The 17,303-nt window shown below is 37.4% G+C and overlaps 1 protein-coding gene across 4 annotated transcripts; it reads right to left on the bottom strand.

Moving 5' to 3' along the window:
• Positions 1–2,587: 2,587 nt before the first annotated feature.
• LOC105044210 (E3 ubiquitin-protein ligase PRT1) lies at positions 2,588–14,565 on the bottom strand. Of its 4 annotated transcripts, XM_073255352.1 has the most exons (9): positions 14,225–14,376; positions 12,561–14,066; positions 10,749–10,777; positions 10,476–10,655; positions 8,664–8,735; positions 8,380–8,559; positions 8,071–8,274; positions 3,564–3,682; positions 2,588–3,201 (listed from the first exon to the last, which is right to left on the bottom strand). In XM_073255352.1, exons 4-9 carry the CDS (start codon positions 10,612–10,614, stop codon positions 2,893–2,895), a joined length of 1,023 nt encoding a protein of 340 aa, XP_073111453.1. In that variant the 5' UTR covers positions 10,615–10,655; positions 10,749–10,777; positions 12,561–14,066; positions 14,225–14,376; the 3' UTR covers positions 2,588–2,892. The 4 variants fall into 4 exon arrangements, with proteins under 4 accessions (XP_073111453.1, XP_010920332.1, XP_010920334.1 ...); XM_010922030.4 differs by lacking the exon at positions 12,561–14,066 and having other exon boundaries at positions 14,225–14,565; XM_010922032.4 differs by lacking the exon at positions 12,561–14,066 and having other exon boundaries at positions 8,380–8,556; positions 14,225–14,561.
• Between the last annotated feature and the right edge of the window lie 2,738 nt (positions 14,566–17,303).

Genomic DNA, 17,303 nt, shown 5'->3' with positions numbered 1-17,303 from the left:
GGGTTAAGGGGTTCCAACTGAGCCCCCCAATCATTGGTGCTTCTCAAGTCGGCACTTGAATGGGAGGGGATTTCGTTTGGATCTCTCAATGCCATCTTCTTCACCATGCCTTGGATTCTCATGTGTGGAAAGAATACTGGGTCACTTTCAACAGCATCCGACCCAAAATTCAGAAGATATTCCGGCCATACCCACCTCTCTCTCTCTCTCTCTCTCTCTCTCTCTCTCTCTCTTTCAGAGCATGCACCTGCACACTACTATTGCTACATCGACCATGTTATGTCGTACGGCCAATAGAAAAGAGTGTTGGCTATGATCTTTTAGCTTAAAAAATGGCAAAGTTGAAGTCGCTTTATTAGCTAAGCGATCTACCGATCTTGCATTTAGATTGCTGAGTATATAATTTTGTGCTTGGGTTAGCTCGACAATGAAGTGAAAGAAAGAAAATGAGGTTTATTTAGCAAGAATTTGACACAGTTAGCGTTTGAGAGTCGCTTGAACAAGGTTGATACGAAGTCCGCTTTTCGATCAAGTAAAAGCTCGGGAGAGGTTTTCCTCTTACAAAAGTTTTAGGAATTTTTTTTTTTTTTTTTTTTTCTGATCTGCTTGCGTCACACTCATGAGTCTAGGAGCTGAAACTTTTCCGCTTTCCACAGCTGACAGGAGCTTTACTATTGCTTTGTCAAGTATATTGTAAAGGTGGAAATCTCTACAATGCTGCCGAAACTTCCCCGAAATAAAATGAATTGGACGAGGATTGTTGCGGCCAATTTTTTTATTGTATCCATTGTCGAAAAAAATATTTATAAAAAAAATTTATATTGATCAAAATTATATTTGATACGGATCATTCGATATTTAAATTAATAGAGAATGGTGAGCAGCAAATAAATTTTAAAAAAAAAATAAAATATCAGTTCAAAAATCTTTTATCGATGTTATTCATTTTATCTTTTTTTATAAATGAGTTGTTGACAATCATTTGTAACGGTTAGATACGTAAATTTCACTTATTTCGATACAATGTGATCGTGGAATAGACGGTTAATATCCACTAATGATCATGGTGTGTGGTCATTATGCATTTTCTGTATTGACGATTTTCAGTATATCGACTTTATGTCGGTAATTTGAGTGTGTCGACTGTATATCAATAATTATAGAAATTCAAATGACCAACGATCGGCAACTCTGATATACCGATAGTCATCGATCATGAAGTCGATTGAGTCGTCATAGCTGAATTATATTTGTCATGTTGAGAATAGCCGACTGTTGATCGGCTTACTGATTGATAGTCGATGGTCTGCATCTATTAGGCTGATTGAAAGTCGGATGATGTGTTGTAATTGAGACGAAATTTTATTCTGTGATGTAGTTTCGATGGTTCATCGTCTATAACTGATAGATATTCGATCGATCGACCGTGAATCAGAGAAACAGATTGAATTATCTCAATTATTTTTTTTAATTATTATATTTATTATTATTATTTGATTCAAAGAGAGGCAAAAGCCTTCAGAAAATTTTATTAAAGCGGAAGAGGAAAAGGTACAGAAGTGGAAAAGGGGTAGGAATATGCAAACTAGCAGCTAATTTGCTGTTAACACCGACGACAGATATAAGCAAAGTTGACAAGAAAAATGTTGATTCTCCACAAAGAGCAAAACTGGGAGTTACAAAAAAAGGAACTGCCGCACCAGGATGTATGGAAATCGACTAGATGCTCCACTTGATTTTGTAGAGTTCCTAATTCACAGACAAGAGGATCAGATACCAAAACAAAGGGAAAAAGCAATAGTGCTATTTCCATCCAAACCAGCCATATGGAGAATGTCAGGAGAAGGATCCTGCCAAAGAGAAATTGGGCAGAGGAGCTTGTTAGAATATGAGTCCCTAGTTTTGTCCCACGCCTTTCCGAAGCCTGGCAGGATCTTGTGGCTGCATAAGATAGACCAGCTGTTGAAGAGATTAATTGCTCCGCAGGCGACAGAAGAAGAGGAAGAATAATTGCCAAAAAAAAATTCCTGAGTTCCTTTCAATCCAACAGGACCAAGTTAGGGCAGCAATAAGCAAGTTTGCCTAACCCAAGACGAACAGATTATAAATGGTATGTGGTCTCCAAACTTGGGTCACTACAGGTCGGAGGAACTATTAAGCACTTGGACACCCAGGATAGCTGTAATAGTGCGGTAGATTGCAGTTTAGTCAAGACTTGATTTGGCAATCAAAAATATTGTGAAACTAATAGTTACAAGAATAAAATATATTAAGAGGGAAGTGGAGTAGGATAGCAAGTGTATTAATAAATATCAGGTGTTGAGCTGTTTCTGGATAAAAATATGGAGTTGCATTTTGCCGAACCATAACCCGAGGAAGCCTCCAACACAATGGTCGATGAGGGACAACGAGTGCAACAAAGATCCACAGATCACAAAAACGATAACAGAAAAGAATGATCTAGGTCGGTCCAAAATGTCAGCTGTTCAAATTTTTTTCATCAGCTAGATTTCGAACTTCACCAAAAAGATCTGAACAAGGCATAGAATATTCATCATGGTAACCAAAAGTAATAGGGAAGTATAAATTGGTTTGGTGATATGTAATAATTATTTAATGAAAATTTGAAAAATCAAACAACTGAAATTATTATTATCATTTTCTGACATAAACAACCGGAGCTAAAATTAATAAAGCAACAAACACGAAAATGCTTAACATGCTACCTGTTACCTATTTTATGTATGGACCCAACATCTTACTCCTTTTTCACCAAACAATCCTTGTTTTTTCTTTACAACCACCCAGGAATCTTGCCTTCTTGTCCTTAATTATATTTAAGAAATTTGAACATGATATATAACATTATCACGTCAAAAATTGCCTTTTCTTCTATAATATTTCATCCTCATTTCGACCTCCTTCTGGTACACTATCATGATTCTCAATGTCTTGTTGATCATCATGAGGGAAATCAGCTTCTGCAACATCTTGCTGACGGACCTCTGGCATGGCCCTGAGCATCAATATCTTATATAGCAACTTTGAGTCATCAAGTTCAAACTTGTGGTCAGGTGTATGTTGCTGATTGAATCTGCCAGGGAGTTTAGAGCTAGTATTGTAGCATGCTTCACACAGGTCAAAGCCAATTGTCTCTGTGCAATCTTTACATTTGTACCTCTTTCCAATTATGGGATACATCTGAAAAGGCAATAGTAGTCAAGCAATTAGTGTTATGATGCAGGGAGGTAAACATTCAACAACATCCCTAAAATAGCTCCACTCATATATATATATATATATAGGAAAAAAAAAGCACGTCTCATAGTGGTAGACTGTACAGCCTGCAGACTAGTTTGTAACCTTCCTAAAACAGAATTAAAGGTGCAGGGACATCATCTTCGGATGTCAGAAAGCAATATGAGTAAAATAATATGCAAATCAGAAGATTTTTTATTTTCTAAATCATAAACGCATTCAGAAGTTTACTTTTGTACAATAAATCCAATAGGCTAAAATTAAAATTAAAATGGGGACGAATGTTGTTGCAACAATAAACATACCCCACATGAATCACAGCCAACTCCAATATGGAGATTTGACAAGTCTTCAGTAAGCCATAGACGATCGTCTGTGACATGACAAGATGACTTGGTATTTTGTTTCTCTGTCTGCAGAACACCTACAAAGAATGCATGCCACAAGCTGTTAATAATTAATAACAGAGGCAATTTATATCACATACCCCCTGCTCACATATAAAGTCATTCTAAGATATGATTCACACATGTTGATATGGAGAAGGAATTGAAGAAAGTTCCAATTGGACAGAATACATGATACAATTCTTGCAAATTTTAAGAAAAAAGAAACTTTGGTCCCAACAATGATAACCACAGTTACAGCATCAGAAAAGTTCAAAAGAATAAAGCTAATCTCTTTACTGTTAAACTAATGGAGAAACACAAGTGGATTTTACTTATTGAACAGAGACTTCATAAGAAGGTTATACATTCACATTACTGAAATTAAGATGGTTCGAGTATTCTGAAATAGATATAACCTATTTTTCTCTTTGCTGATAGAAGAAATTGATAAAACCAAGCGATCCAAAAAAAAGAAAAAGAAAAAGAAAACATTCAGACACATAAATAGAAGAACATTCTCTCATGCATTTTAAAAAATTCAAAATCAAGAGAAATTGACGGACAGTGCATCATCAAGGATTTGAAGACTAGAAATTTTCCAAATGACCTATGCCTATCCAGACATGCTACTCATATCTGATGCAATTCTAGTTTTCTCAGAAATATTTTAAGGCATTTGAGCGAGTCCCGCTATAAAGCCAGCTACTTGGAGTACAATGGTCTGGGCTGAGGATGAAGGATGTAGCCCGGATTTTAAATTTTACGGAGCTGGTCTTCAAGTTTAGCTTTTTCAAAAATGAGTAAATGCTGGACTTTGAACTAGCTGATGGCTACCCCACCACTAAAACTTACATTTTCAAGGCTCTCCTTCAGTCATAGGTCCCATATGTCACTTATACGCTATGCTACCTCCACTCTTCTGTGTCCTTTTCTCTTTTTCTTTCCTTTTCTTTTTTTTGTTTTTTGATGAATTCGCCCTTCTCTGTTCAAGATAGGCACAAATGTGTGCAGAATGTGTAAATGTGTGCAAAAGAGTGCGCAAAAATACTAATGTGAGTTTGTACAAAACAAGTGTGTGCATTACCAGCATTGTATGCATGAAACTGGTCAAAGCATGTGCAGAACTAAATAATAAATGGTAAACGTACAAGGACTGGGTGTTAAGTTCTTTTTTATCTAGATCATGATCTCAAAATGGAAGGTATGTTTCTGGTAGTGCCCATGCCTTTGCTTCAGAGTGAAGATGCAGGTGGATCAACACTAAAGGATGCAGGAAGAGGCAAGGATGCTGGCACTAGTCTGGCTGCTGGGGATGGCAGATGCTGCTATTTGTGGTTGTCCCGCCTCAACCAAATCAAGAGTTTTTTAAGTGTGTGCAGTACCAGCATAAGTGTATGCATGAAACTGGTATAAGTGTGCAGGACTAAACACTAAATTGTAAATGTTCAAGGACTGGGTGTTAAGTCCCCCCTAAATATTGTGTCATTGCATGAGCCACAGTCCTAAATTTGGTGTTGTCGCATGAGCCACAGTTGTCTATAATTGGTTCTTCTGTAGTTGGACTTATAAATAGGTTCCCAGGTGAGTCCCAGAGTGTTGGACTCTCCCTCTCTCTCTCTCTCTCAGACACACTCTCAACGTGCATGCATGTGTCTGTGTGCTTTAGCTTTCTTATTTCACTGGCTTTAAATTACTGCAGTCTATCATCTACTAGGATTTTTTTCCTATTTTGTTGCTGTTGCATTTTATAATTCAAACCTACCATAAATAAAACTTAAAATTGGCAACCAAAATTGGGTCCATTCCTTGGACATGACCGGCCAACTGGGTTTTCTTTGACCCCAATGGCAAGAATTTTTAGAAATGAAAAATGATCCAATCTGAGTTTTACATATAACCAATGGACCATTTGTTTCGCATGTTATTTCTTTTCATGTGCAAAGTACAATAATATCACATCAATGACCAATTTCCCCTCCCATGACAAAAAAAAGGTATTAAATTGCTCTTTGGTTGATTTTAGTTTCACTTTTGAGCTTTTTTCTTCCTTCACAAGATGCATAGATGGTTGAGATCCATAGGAATCATGGCAAAAGTTCAGCAGTGTATCCACATCTTCAGACAAATCCATGGGACTTGGTCCAAATAGGAGCCAAAATTTGGACACCAAACAAGCCTGCCCAAGCACCCATCAGGTCTGTAAAATTTATCATGAATCCACCCAGCTAATGAGTTGGGAATGGGTTAAAATCATGATCGAAGCTAAACATGGCTATACTTCAGCCATGCTTGACCTAGTCCAAGCCTAGTCTGTATTCATCCCTAATGGTACCCCCTGATGAATCATAGACCCAGACTGCCTTGCGCCTAAGACACCTTCCATTTACTGGTGATCATTCCATCCATATAATATGCCTGCACCATGAGCTAACTTTCACAATATGCAAGCAAGACTTCTTAGTAATATAAATTCATTGAATTAAGCTGCTTATTTGATTAATCTGCCACCTGAAATTGGCGCTTTTCTACCTTCTTCTAGCTCACCATGGTCCACGAAGAACTTGTTTCTATATACAAACAAATCAACCATCTTGTACCCCAGCATAATGGCTTATTAAGAAGATCGATTATATATATATATATATATTATTTTTTTTTTTTTTTCTTTCTGATGTAGATCATTGTCTTGTTTAGGTTGCAAGTTCTGTTCTCACAATATATTTAAAGTTACCCAGTTCTTTGGCAAAAAAATCTGTTTACTCATATTTGTATAGTTGTCTATTTATTTTCTATTGCTTGTGATATGATATCGTCAATGCATATTGATAAAATACATGGGCAACAGTACCATGTCAACACTTACATGGTCAACAGTACTATGTCAACACTGGGTAATCAACTTTCCACCTGCCAAATCCTTATGACACAATCATTTAAAACGGACTTCTTCAAAATAAATGCTTCATTTTCTTTCTTTCAACAACAAAAAATAGTGACCAAATGACATAAGTTTCTTATAATAAATCTCAGTGTAGGAAATCATTTGCCAAGACATTTGCTTTCTAGTCATCTTACTGGTGTGAAGTGTCCTTCCAAATAAATGTAATTGATCATCACTCAAACTGAGTTAAAATTTATCACCAAGGAAAAGGTCTAAAAGATCACCTCTCTATTTCCTTTCTCTCTATGTCTATCTCTAACACCAGTTACACTCCACATCCCTTCTTTACTTTCTTGTAAAGTCAATAATCCATTCTTTTTCTATGTCAGTTCCTGTCTTTTCCATCTTATTATAAGCCATATCTAACAAGAATCCCTTAACCCTGTCGAATAAGCCTGAGAGCAGAAAGAAGGATGTTTTGCTGCAAGTTTTTATCATTTGATGCTGCTACTCTTTTCGTTCCTCTTACCACTCCCCACCGGCTTTAGTAGCTGGAATCTTCTACCTAGGTTAACGTCCCCTGCTTTGAAATCTTTCTGAAATCTCTAACCTGCACCCGCTTCTTAGGCGCTTCCTTACTGAAACTATTTCTAAAGCATCTGCTTCCCCACATCAGCTCTTGATTCTGGCAACTAAGCCATTGACTTCTGTCCAACACCAATCTCCTGCGCTTCTTGGACCATGGTGGGTGCATCTGAAGGAAAAGTCATCCAAATAACCAGTTATTTCTCTGCAAGGAGTCAAACACTGCATAGGCACCCTCTCAAGAAGCAAATCTACATCATCATCGACTTCCCTTCATCACTTCTCGTTCCTTGATTACTTTTTATAACAAACTCTGACCATATGTCATTGTTTTATCATTCTACATGTTTTCAAAATGCCCTTATTTTGTGAGCCTTTGTGATATATACAATGCACTTATGCATGCTGTAGGCCTGTTACTTGTTTCCCCTCTAGTTTACAACAGTATTCTGTTTGTTCAGTGCTTTTGTTGGTGCTTCCTATATTTTGCTAAAGTGAACTTTGATTTAAGTTTTACCCTAGAAAAATCTCTAATTTTGATATAACATGACAAATAAACATAAATGATGGCTAATTTATTCTCATATTATTGCCTATCTCTTGTTTTGCTTTTTTGCCTATATGATTCATTTTAAGTTATCACTGAAATTAAGTTCAAAACCAGAACTTCCGAAATTGTCACAACATTTTGTTTTGGACTAAAACTCAAATCAAAAGTTGGGCTTTCAAAAGTTGGTCTATGCTTTATTGACACTAGTAAACCTAATTCATGGCTCTTTTGCATAACAAATTAGCTTTAGTTCATGAAAAGCAAGAGCTTATGCAAGCGGTGTCAAAGTAGTGAGACCAGGCCACACATTTAGTATATCAGATACCGTCATGCTAATGTGTGACCAAAGTTTATAGAAAATATAACAAAAGCTAGATGGATGACAATTCAAAATATAGCAAACTTACTGGATGATGGTTCCCCAAGTGTACATTGAATTTTTCTGAACATTATGGTTTCTCTTCTCATTACATACTCTCTAGGAAATTGTTCTTCCAAGAAATGATCCAGATCCAAGCAAATATTTGGAAATTCTCCAGGATGCAGACTTTGACAAACTTGACATTTAACTTGGTGACCAACTATGCCAGACAGACAAGATTCACAAAACACTGCATTGCAAAAAAAAAGGAATCAAAAGTTAATTTCATTTTAAATTCAATCAAGCAACCAGATTAACAGAAAATCTCATGCCTAATTGTGGTTCCAGAACTCACCATGTCCACAATTGAGAACAACAGGACGATACAGCAATTCCTTGCAAAGAGCACACAGAACATCATTCACAGAAATTCGTTTGCAAATTCCATTCTCAAGGCCATTTTCTGGAAAGGTTGGTCCTTTTGAAGCTGTACTTTTGCGGGCTTTCAGACTATCATTATTTTTGTCAGCCTCTGCTAAGGTACGAGAGTTATTATGGTCAGCAAAAGTCATGCTATACCAGCGTAAATGAAATCAAATGACGGAAGAACAAGGAACAAAGCTGAGATTCTATTCTTACCGGAACGAACCCTCTCAGAGAATAAGTGATCTACAAACTGAGGTGAGTAGATTTCAAGATGTTTTTCTTGCTCTAAAACAATACCATTTCAGAGAGTTAAGTCCATGCAAACTATGTAGCTAAATGCATCAGGAAAAAGCAAAGTGAAAACAATTGCAGTATTAAATGAAGGGTTGAAAATTGCAAGGGTTGATAAATCCTTATGAACTGAATATCAATTAAATGCCAGCCACAAAGGAGTAAATTGGTGATACAGGCAAAAATCAAATGCAATAACTTGGAAACAGTTACATACTTGCAAAAAGCACTTTAAAAAAAAAAAAATTGAAACTAGCAAGAATAAATCTCACATAGTGTTGTAGACTTGAAGCTTCATGTTGCCATTAGTATTTTGCATGGTCTAATCACAGTTAGGTGATCATGTTCCTTGTACATTTGTACATATGGGGGCTGATTCCCTAATGAACAGACATGCTTTATTTTCATCTCCTCTCTCAAGTTCTTATGGTCTCAAAGCTCATCCAAAATTGCCTCTGAATGATTCAGGATAGCATCTTGCATGACTGGCAAAAGAAATTATGTTTTTAAATCATTGGATTCGCAGATCTGACCAGTATTTTTTGCCCGTGTTCATGTTGGAAATTTTTCACCAAAGGAGGTTATTGGTGAGTGCTCTGGACTGTGGTGAGCTTCCATAGAGCTCCAGCAAATTGACATTGAATTATAAGAGTTTTCAAGATTTTGCAGGACAATTGTACCAGTGCCATCTCATTGGTAGTTCCGGCTACAATGGAAGAGATGTAATCATAACCCAACAGAGCTCCTTTCCATTTTCTACACCGAGCTAAGAGGACATATCTTACAGGTTTAAGTTCAAAATCTCATAAATCTAATCACAAACATGTAAAGTTGTGGACTGGCGTTAGGCACATGCAAATGCATGCAATATCGCAAATAGGAGCATGAACAGTTTATGTTAGCATATGTACAGATATCATGAGAGCATCCATCTGCTGTTAGAGATACATTCATTCTGATGACTGTTCCATATCAACAGTTTTTGGGAGATTAACTTAGATCCTCCACATCCTTTTGGATTCTAGAGGTGAATTTTATGAATGAGAGTATATTAAGAGGAAAAGTAGATCTTGCAGAAGTAATCTTGGAATAAGAAACCATAAATGCTTTGATTTGAGCTGGATACTGATTTGTTCATTCTTTGATTCAGGATATTTTGTAGTTCATAGATCAGAGAAATGTAGCATTTCCAACTTTCAGTTTCGGTGTGCACATATTCTCTAAACCTTGGCATCACTCCCAAAAGCACACTTTGAATAAAGCAACCATGTCTAGTTTGGGAAAATAGTACCAAGCATATCCAAGATAAGTTAAAAACAACGATAACAATGAATGTTCAATTCTGGTATTTCATATACTTATTCTTGTCCACAATGAGAAGTCAATATATTATCAGCAGCCATCACTCATTCGGTCCTTCCATTTCATAAAAAGGATAACAGTAGTTGGTAAACTGTAAATATTTACCAAAACATTATAGCTTTCATCTAGCAAACGATAGGTAGCAAGAATGAGAAATCAAATGTATACCACTATCCTAGGAGTAATAAACAACTATCTGGCAGAAGTAAACTGTTCCATTTATGTAAGAAAGTAAAACTATGTAGAATTATAGATAGTTACATTTGAAAATAGAAAAATAAAATGATGCCAAAGTACCAATGCACACATATAAGAAATAAAATACAATGTAAGACTTCTGCAAAATTCAATAGTATAAGAAGAGGAACTCACCTAGCACTTCCTTCTCCCTTCTTTTATAGGCTGCAGGTTCAAGTTTTAGGAGCAAGAAGTGGAGTAACTGGCAGATACTAGGAAAGTGATTATAGGGTTGCCTGCATATAGCACAATGTGATGCTCGCAAGCGATGCATAGCTTTATATACACACCAAAAGCAAGAAATATGACCACAAGCTGCAAATGGGAAAAGAGAATCAAGATAATAATGATATGATGGCAAGAATAATGGAGCTCATAACTTTTACAATTGTATTGATGCACTCTTACCAAGAACAATGGGTTTGTAAAGAAGATCCCTACAAAATCAAACAAAACAAGGTTAGATAAATAGTGGATCAACAGAGAACAAAATTGTCACATATGGATGTGGAAGGAGACAAACACCATTAAGAGATGGCAAAAAGATTAGTGTTTCATCAAGGAAAATAAGCAAAAAGAAAGCTAGTCAATATAATTGTAAATAGTTAATGGACCAACTCTTAGACTCCATGACATTTTTAAATCCAGAAAATAATTCTCCTGCAGCTTTCAAACTATTCCAATTTTTCTGCCTACCATCACCCCAAAAAATAAAAACTTGGCAACATCTAGATTCCTTCCACTAAGTATTTTCAAAAAAAATTTTTCTTTCTACTGAATAAGAAATAAGAATCCACTTGAACATAATAGTACAATCATTGTGCACTTATGTAGTCACCAATATCAAGCACAAGCAATGCACATCACAGAAAATATTTATGTTGGATGGCCATGATCTCTCCATCTTATCAAAATATTCTATTACTTGCATAGATTAATAGATACGAACTTTTGGGACACATACTTCTTTTATTTTCCTCCCTTGGATTAAGCACTAAGTTAAAGATGGGAGTAGCTATGAAGGTACGAAGAGTGATGCGGATCTGACCTGTCTCTCAGATTTGTACCAAAAAATGTGTTTATGCACATGCCATATGAAACCAAACTTAAAGACTTAGGCATTGTATTGGAGTACATATACTTCTGCCATCCAACAAACATGATCAAATTTGTTGGGAAAGATTTTGAATCATGCAAAAAAGAGAGTGTCCTTGGTATAAACTGAGATGATTTCTTCCCTCTCTTTCTCTCTCTTAACCTGAGTACCATCTAGATGCAATGCAATGGAGGTGGACAAAGACAGCCAAAAACCATGAAGAAAAGCAGAAGAAAAGGCTAAAAGATAGTTTGCTGTGAATTCCATATTTTATTTGATAACAAAAAACTTGCTTCTTGGTTAAACAAGTTGATAAGGTAATCATGTATTTTTACTGCAGGTAGTTGATTTAGTTCCTCTGAGAAGCTTGAGAAATGCCCATCAGCCTTTCTCAGCAAATACTTTCTGCTTTGATAAAGAGATACCTCTGCAACATGTAAAGGCTTGAACCTTATTATCCTGGGAAGAGAACTGAGGGCATAAAGAAGCAAAAAAGACAGATGAGAATGAAGGAAGAATAATACAAAGAATAAAAGGAAGAGAGGAATCCATCACTATGACTCGATATAATAAAATCTTGGAAAAATTTCCTATAAACTTTTCCATGGAAGTCTAGATAGATCTCCAATGAACCTAAGCCACAGAAACTTTGGAATTTCTATCAGATATCTACATAATACCTGAACATGGTTAACTACCCCATAAAGGTGGAAACTGATTAAGAGTTATAAATTAGCACTCCCTGATATCAAAGAGATCTTCTCAATAAGATAAAAGATCATGTGATGTCTGGGTATTAATAGATGGCTTTAAAATGTTGACAAATATCTCTTTTAAGTTTTAAAGATATCTTTCCAACAAGAAGACCATCATATAATGCTATGTATGATGTTAAGCATTACCTCGCACAAGCATGTTATTATGCTTATTTATAATCTGATTCTAGCCCTCACGTTTTTACACTCTTTTATAATCTGATTCTAGCCCATGGATTTGTGGAACAGAAAATGCTAATCATGCTGATGCATGCCAATATTCATGCTCTTGAGTTGTCTCGTATTTCTCAAAAAAGTGATTCAATTGATGGGATTTGGTATGATACTTATGAGCAAATCATGCATCACCTTCATGTCCTGCCTCAGTTGCCATGATTGATGTTTCACTGAAGAAGAACCACTCTATGCTATCACCAGTCCAAAGACCACCACCAGGAATTTTTCCTCACACTGTCATTGGCCAATGTGTTTGTCATTTAAACCAAAAATGAACCCTGCCATCCTCCCAATTCCACTTTCTTCTCCACATTTCCTTTTATCATCTCCATATGTTCTACATCAATCTGCCGGTTTTCTCTATATGTCAACCTCAATCTCCAGTCCTCCCCCATGATTCATATTCTGTCTTTCTTAAGTGCTCCTGACCACCTAGTAGTGCCTAGCCTATATATTGTGGAGATATGCCTTCATGATCAAAGTTTTACATATGCAAAACTTGCCTGGTTGTGAAGCATTTGTTTTGAAACACAAACCAGAATACCCGCATCTGAATCCAATATGTAGCTAGATAATATATGTCTGCCTATGAATGCTGCAACCTCCAGCAAAATATTTTGCTACAGTACTTCATAAGGAACCTGGAAAGTATTTTGTACCAAACTTACAGGGCTGGAATATTCCTTTCTTAGCCCCTGCCCTCCACCGCCCACAAGCCTGCTGTTGACAAATCCACAGGGTCTTCTTCCTTTAAAGAATATGATTCCATGTATAACATCTATACATATGTTGCTAGGAGTTCTTAACCCTCCTATCTCAATCCCTTATCATGAAAACTGCCAAATAGTGCATGATTGCAACCTGTGATGATAGCCAGCAAATCTTTTGGATTGGATAATTAGTTCGAATTGTATGGAGTCTTTATTTGTAAATCTTTTCTGTTGTTGTTGTCAAAAGATTCAAAACATTCCGATCCTTTTTATTTTTCCTGACGAGATATTGCCTGCACCTCAGCTTCGAGTTCCACTCCAGCTTGCTTGCCTGGAGAATGACATTACCTTGTCCCCCCAACCTCCAGATATGCCGCCATGGATGATATATCCTGGACCCCTGGTCACCTGTTTAAGGATCTATAACCATTTTCCACTAATAACCTATTACCCTCCATGTATCTAGAGAATCAAAGATTCGGGATGGAAACATCATAACACAGTCATCCACATGATATAGCCGAATTATTTTTTAACAACATCGGGTGCAAAATCGCACAAAGATCTCGAAAAAATTTGCACCTTCATGCTCATGGATTTAGACCTAGCTTACCCAACAAAGACCGAAGAAAAAGAGAATTGAATAAATCTCCTTGAGCACTTTGCGACCAAAAGGCATTGTGCAATGTCACGAGAAATCTAGGTGTACCGTGATCCAATGACCTCGTGATTCCAAATAATCCTTTATCAATAGCCTAGCAACAAAAGAATTAGTGGAAAAGACCAAGAAACTTCGGATGTTAGCATGTTTCATCTGGAGGAACCCATAGGGTGCTTGCATTCCTTCATCAATCACATGGAAAGTGATCCACCAAGGCAATATTCGATTCTTGGAACACGATTTTAAAGACAAAGTCCAAAACCCTAGCTGCGGTCATAACACATAGCCAGCATAAGTATTAATTCGTCATAATACTGGCCATAAAACGGACCAAACTTAACAGAGAGAAAGCGAATTCGAAATAACAGGAGAAAATGGGGAAGAAATTTGGGGATCGAACCAGAAAAAGGAGGATGGGAATTTACAGGCAGACGCAGCATTGGAAGGAGGAATCTGTGAAGTCGTCGACGAGGGTTCCGTCACCCACCGAGCTCGCGGTGGGAGAAGACGTGTCCATGGCTTCTCCTGCCCCGTCGCCGGCCATTCTTAGAGGGCCAGCCAAACCTTCACATTGCAACGGCAAGGGAGAAATATAAAGAAACCAAGGACGGTTCCACGGGAACAATTAGGACCAACATCTGTGAAACCCACGGTAAACGTGATACCAACCACTATTTTTGAAGTAACGGTAAATGAGATTTAAACGAGGATTTGATTGAGGAAAAGAGGCGGAAATTTAAAATTGTTGTCAATTTGACCCCACTGAAACATACATCCCAAATTCTATAGCTTTTACTTGCAGAGAGCGTAATCGGATGACTTTATTTGACAGGAATCCATCTAACAGCGTTAAAAAAAAGAGGAGAAAAAAAAAAAAAAAGAGTGCAATCCAGTTAAGAGACCGCGTACGATGAGGCTCGCGGTGAGCAAACGAGGGCTGCTAAAGTAGTGGAGTTGTTGACATAAATATTATTTAATTATTTTGTTATCGTATGTCATGATTCGGTAACATGCGTTGCTGTTGTCATCTGACGTTGCGGGTTCGACCTTTACGGCTCTGCATGCATTTTTCTGTGATTATCAAAAATATTTTATATTTTTTTATACCTCTTTAATTTTTATTTTTTCGTACAATTCGGCCTTCACAAAAAAAACATTATTTTCTCATGAAAGAGATCTGATTTTATTTTAATCGATATAACTTCATTTATTTGATTCTGTAAATATTGAACGAGAGAAGTTAAAATATGTTGCGGCCAATCCTCTCATCGTCTGAAACGAACATCTGCAGAGAAAAGTCCACACTGATCAGAGATGCCTCCGACGGAGACCCTCTGACGGTCAAATCAGAGAGGAGACTAGACAACAGTAGAGAAAAATCATGGGACTCAGCGATGGAGGGAGAGAGAGCCTTTCCGTAAGCTGCTGCCTTACCTCATTTTATAGTAGGAGGTGATATGATCCCGCCGTCGGTGATGTAGACAACTGAATAGTTGTCAAATCGCCGAAGGTTGTCATGTCGTCGACGGACTGACAGGTCCTACGAATTAATTCGCGTCCTTGGCAGGACAGCGCCACAGGTTCCTGGAAAGACAACGCCCCCTGGCGGTTGCACGGCCTGTCCTTGACAGGACTGCAGCCCATGCCGTCCGTTCGGCATTTTTGAAAAGGACCGACCGACTATATATCGGGATTTGACTATCGGGCGGTGACTCGAGAGCACAGTCGGCGTCTAGAAGAGCCTGTAGAAGTCGGGCATCGGTCGTCCAACCCAACAAGAAGTCGGCGATGTCCCATCCGATAGGGGGTCGGCGATACAGGGTCGGCTTCGGGTGATCGGAGGCAGTGTTGGGCTGTTTGACCGACACGCTTGGGCAAGACATTATCGGTAGTTACTGTCGGTGTCGTCCGTTGCAGACGGGCAAAGTCGGTCGGTCCATTTTGAGGATGGGTCGGCATCGAGACCCATCGGTGAGTCGACATCGGTGAGTCGGCGTCAGGGTCAGTCGGTATATCTCAATAAAATAAAAAATATATAACAAATTTCATATAATTCTCAAATCTTCCCCGTGTGAGAAGCAGAAATAATTTAAATTATATTTTACTATTTGTACCAAACTAATGTAATTTACAAGCAACCAAATTTCCAAAATTTTGCTCCAAATTGACATAGCTAATCCAGCTTTGCCAAAACCAATTGTTGGCTCTACTCCCGAGCCTTTATCTCATTCAAAAGCTTATCCTTGGGGACCCTCAACATGTAGTCTCCTTCATAACAGCATAGTACTAGGCTCAAACAACATGAATTGCAGGATCAACTATGATATTAGGAAGAAAGAGTTAAAAAACTATTAGAGGGAGATGATGCGAATGTGCTTTTTAAAAGCTATTTTCTCCGCAACCAAGAAGAGCAATTTAAAACAATTACTTAGTTGGGTTGAGTATATAAAGAAACACTTTCGAGGATCAACTATATCCCATATGGAAAGAAAATGATCTATCTATTGAACTATATTTATCAATTTATATTTATTCATAAAATATTTAAAATATTTTTAAATTTTGATAATTATTTTGTCTTATATTTTTTATGTGCAATGTCTTTAAAAAGTTTTCTTTCTATCTAGATATCTCGTGACTTTATAATCTTCATAAATTGTTAGTTCAATTTTCACCAAAAATTTAGACATCTTTGTCAAGAAAACAAAAAGACTATCCATCATACATTGAAATTGTTATGGTCAACTTTCTGTCGTCTATCATCGGTGATGAGCACCTACAAAACAACGTCCTCACAGATCGAAGTTATGTCCGATGAAGATCCTCCGATGCTTAAGTCAGAGAGAGAATTGATGAACAGTAGATTTGAATGTCAAGAGTAGCAGAGCTCTGGCTAAAAAATATCTGACCGATGCCGTTCACTTACCTCCTTTTTATAAATGATTCTGATGTAACCATCGAGCACGTGGTTCCACTTTTTATGACGCTAAATTATCGGACAATAATTTGTAGAGTTAGTGGATCGTTAACTCCCACTAATTGTCGTGACACATAGTTGATAACTGTTCATAACAGTTACAGTATATTGAGCAGATGGGCCGACTATATGTCGGTAATATTGATATGTAACGTCCGAGTGACCATCGGTAAGTAATTCTGATATGCCGACGGTCTTAGGTTGGAGGTTGTTCAAGTCATCTGTTGTTAGTCGATAATAGCCGACTGTCTATCGATCAACCGATCGAGAGTCGGTGTGATTTGTTCAGCTGATGTAGAGTCAGAGTTGTATGTTCGATCAGTTGGCCATTGTTGAGCTGACGTCGAAATTCGGTTGACTTGAGTCGGGGTCGATTGACTTACCCCAACAGTTGTCCCCCACTCTTAAGTCCAAAGTGATTCGACATGTGTGCCACCACGTGGTTTGTCACGTTAAACGAAGGGAGTCATTTCGTATCATATCGAATCTCAATTCGGTTATTAGTTTCTTCGGGATATGAGCACCGA

This window comes from Elaeis guineensis, chromosome 4, assembly GCF_000442705.2.
Source record: "Elaeis guineensis isolate ETL-2024a chromosome 4, EG11, whole genome shotgun sequence".
NCBI lineage: Eukaryota > Viridiplantae > Streptophyta > Magnoliopsida > Arecales > Arecaceae > Elaeis > Elaeis guineensis.
Note: the sequence above shows the minus strand (reverse complement) of the source record. Positions and strands in the feature narration are given on the sequence as shown.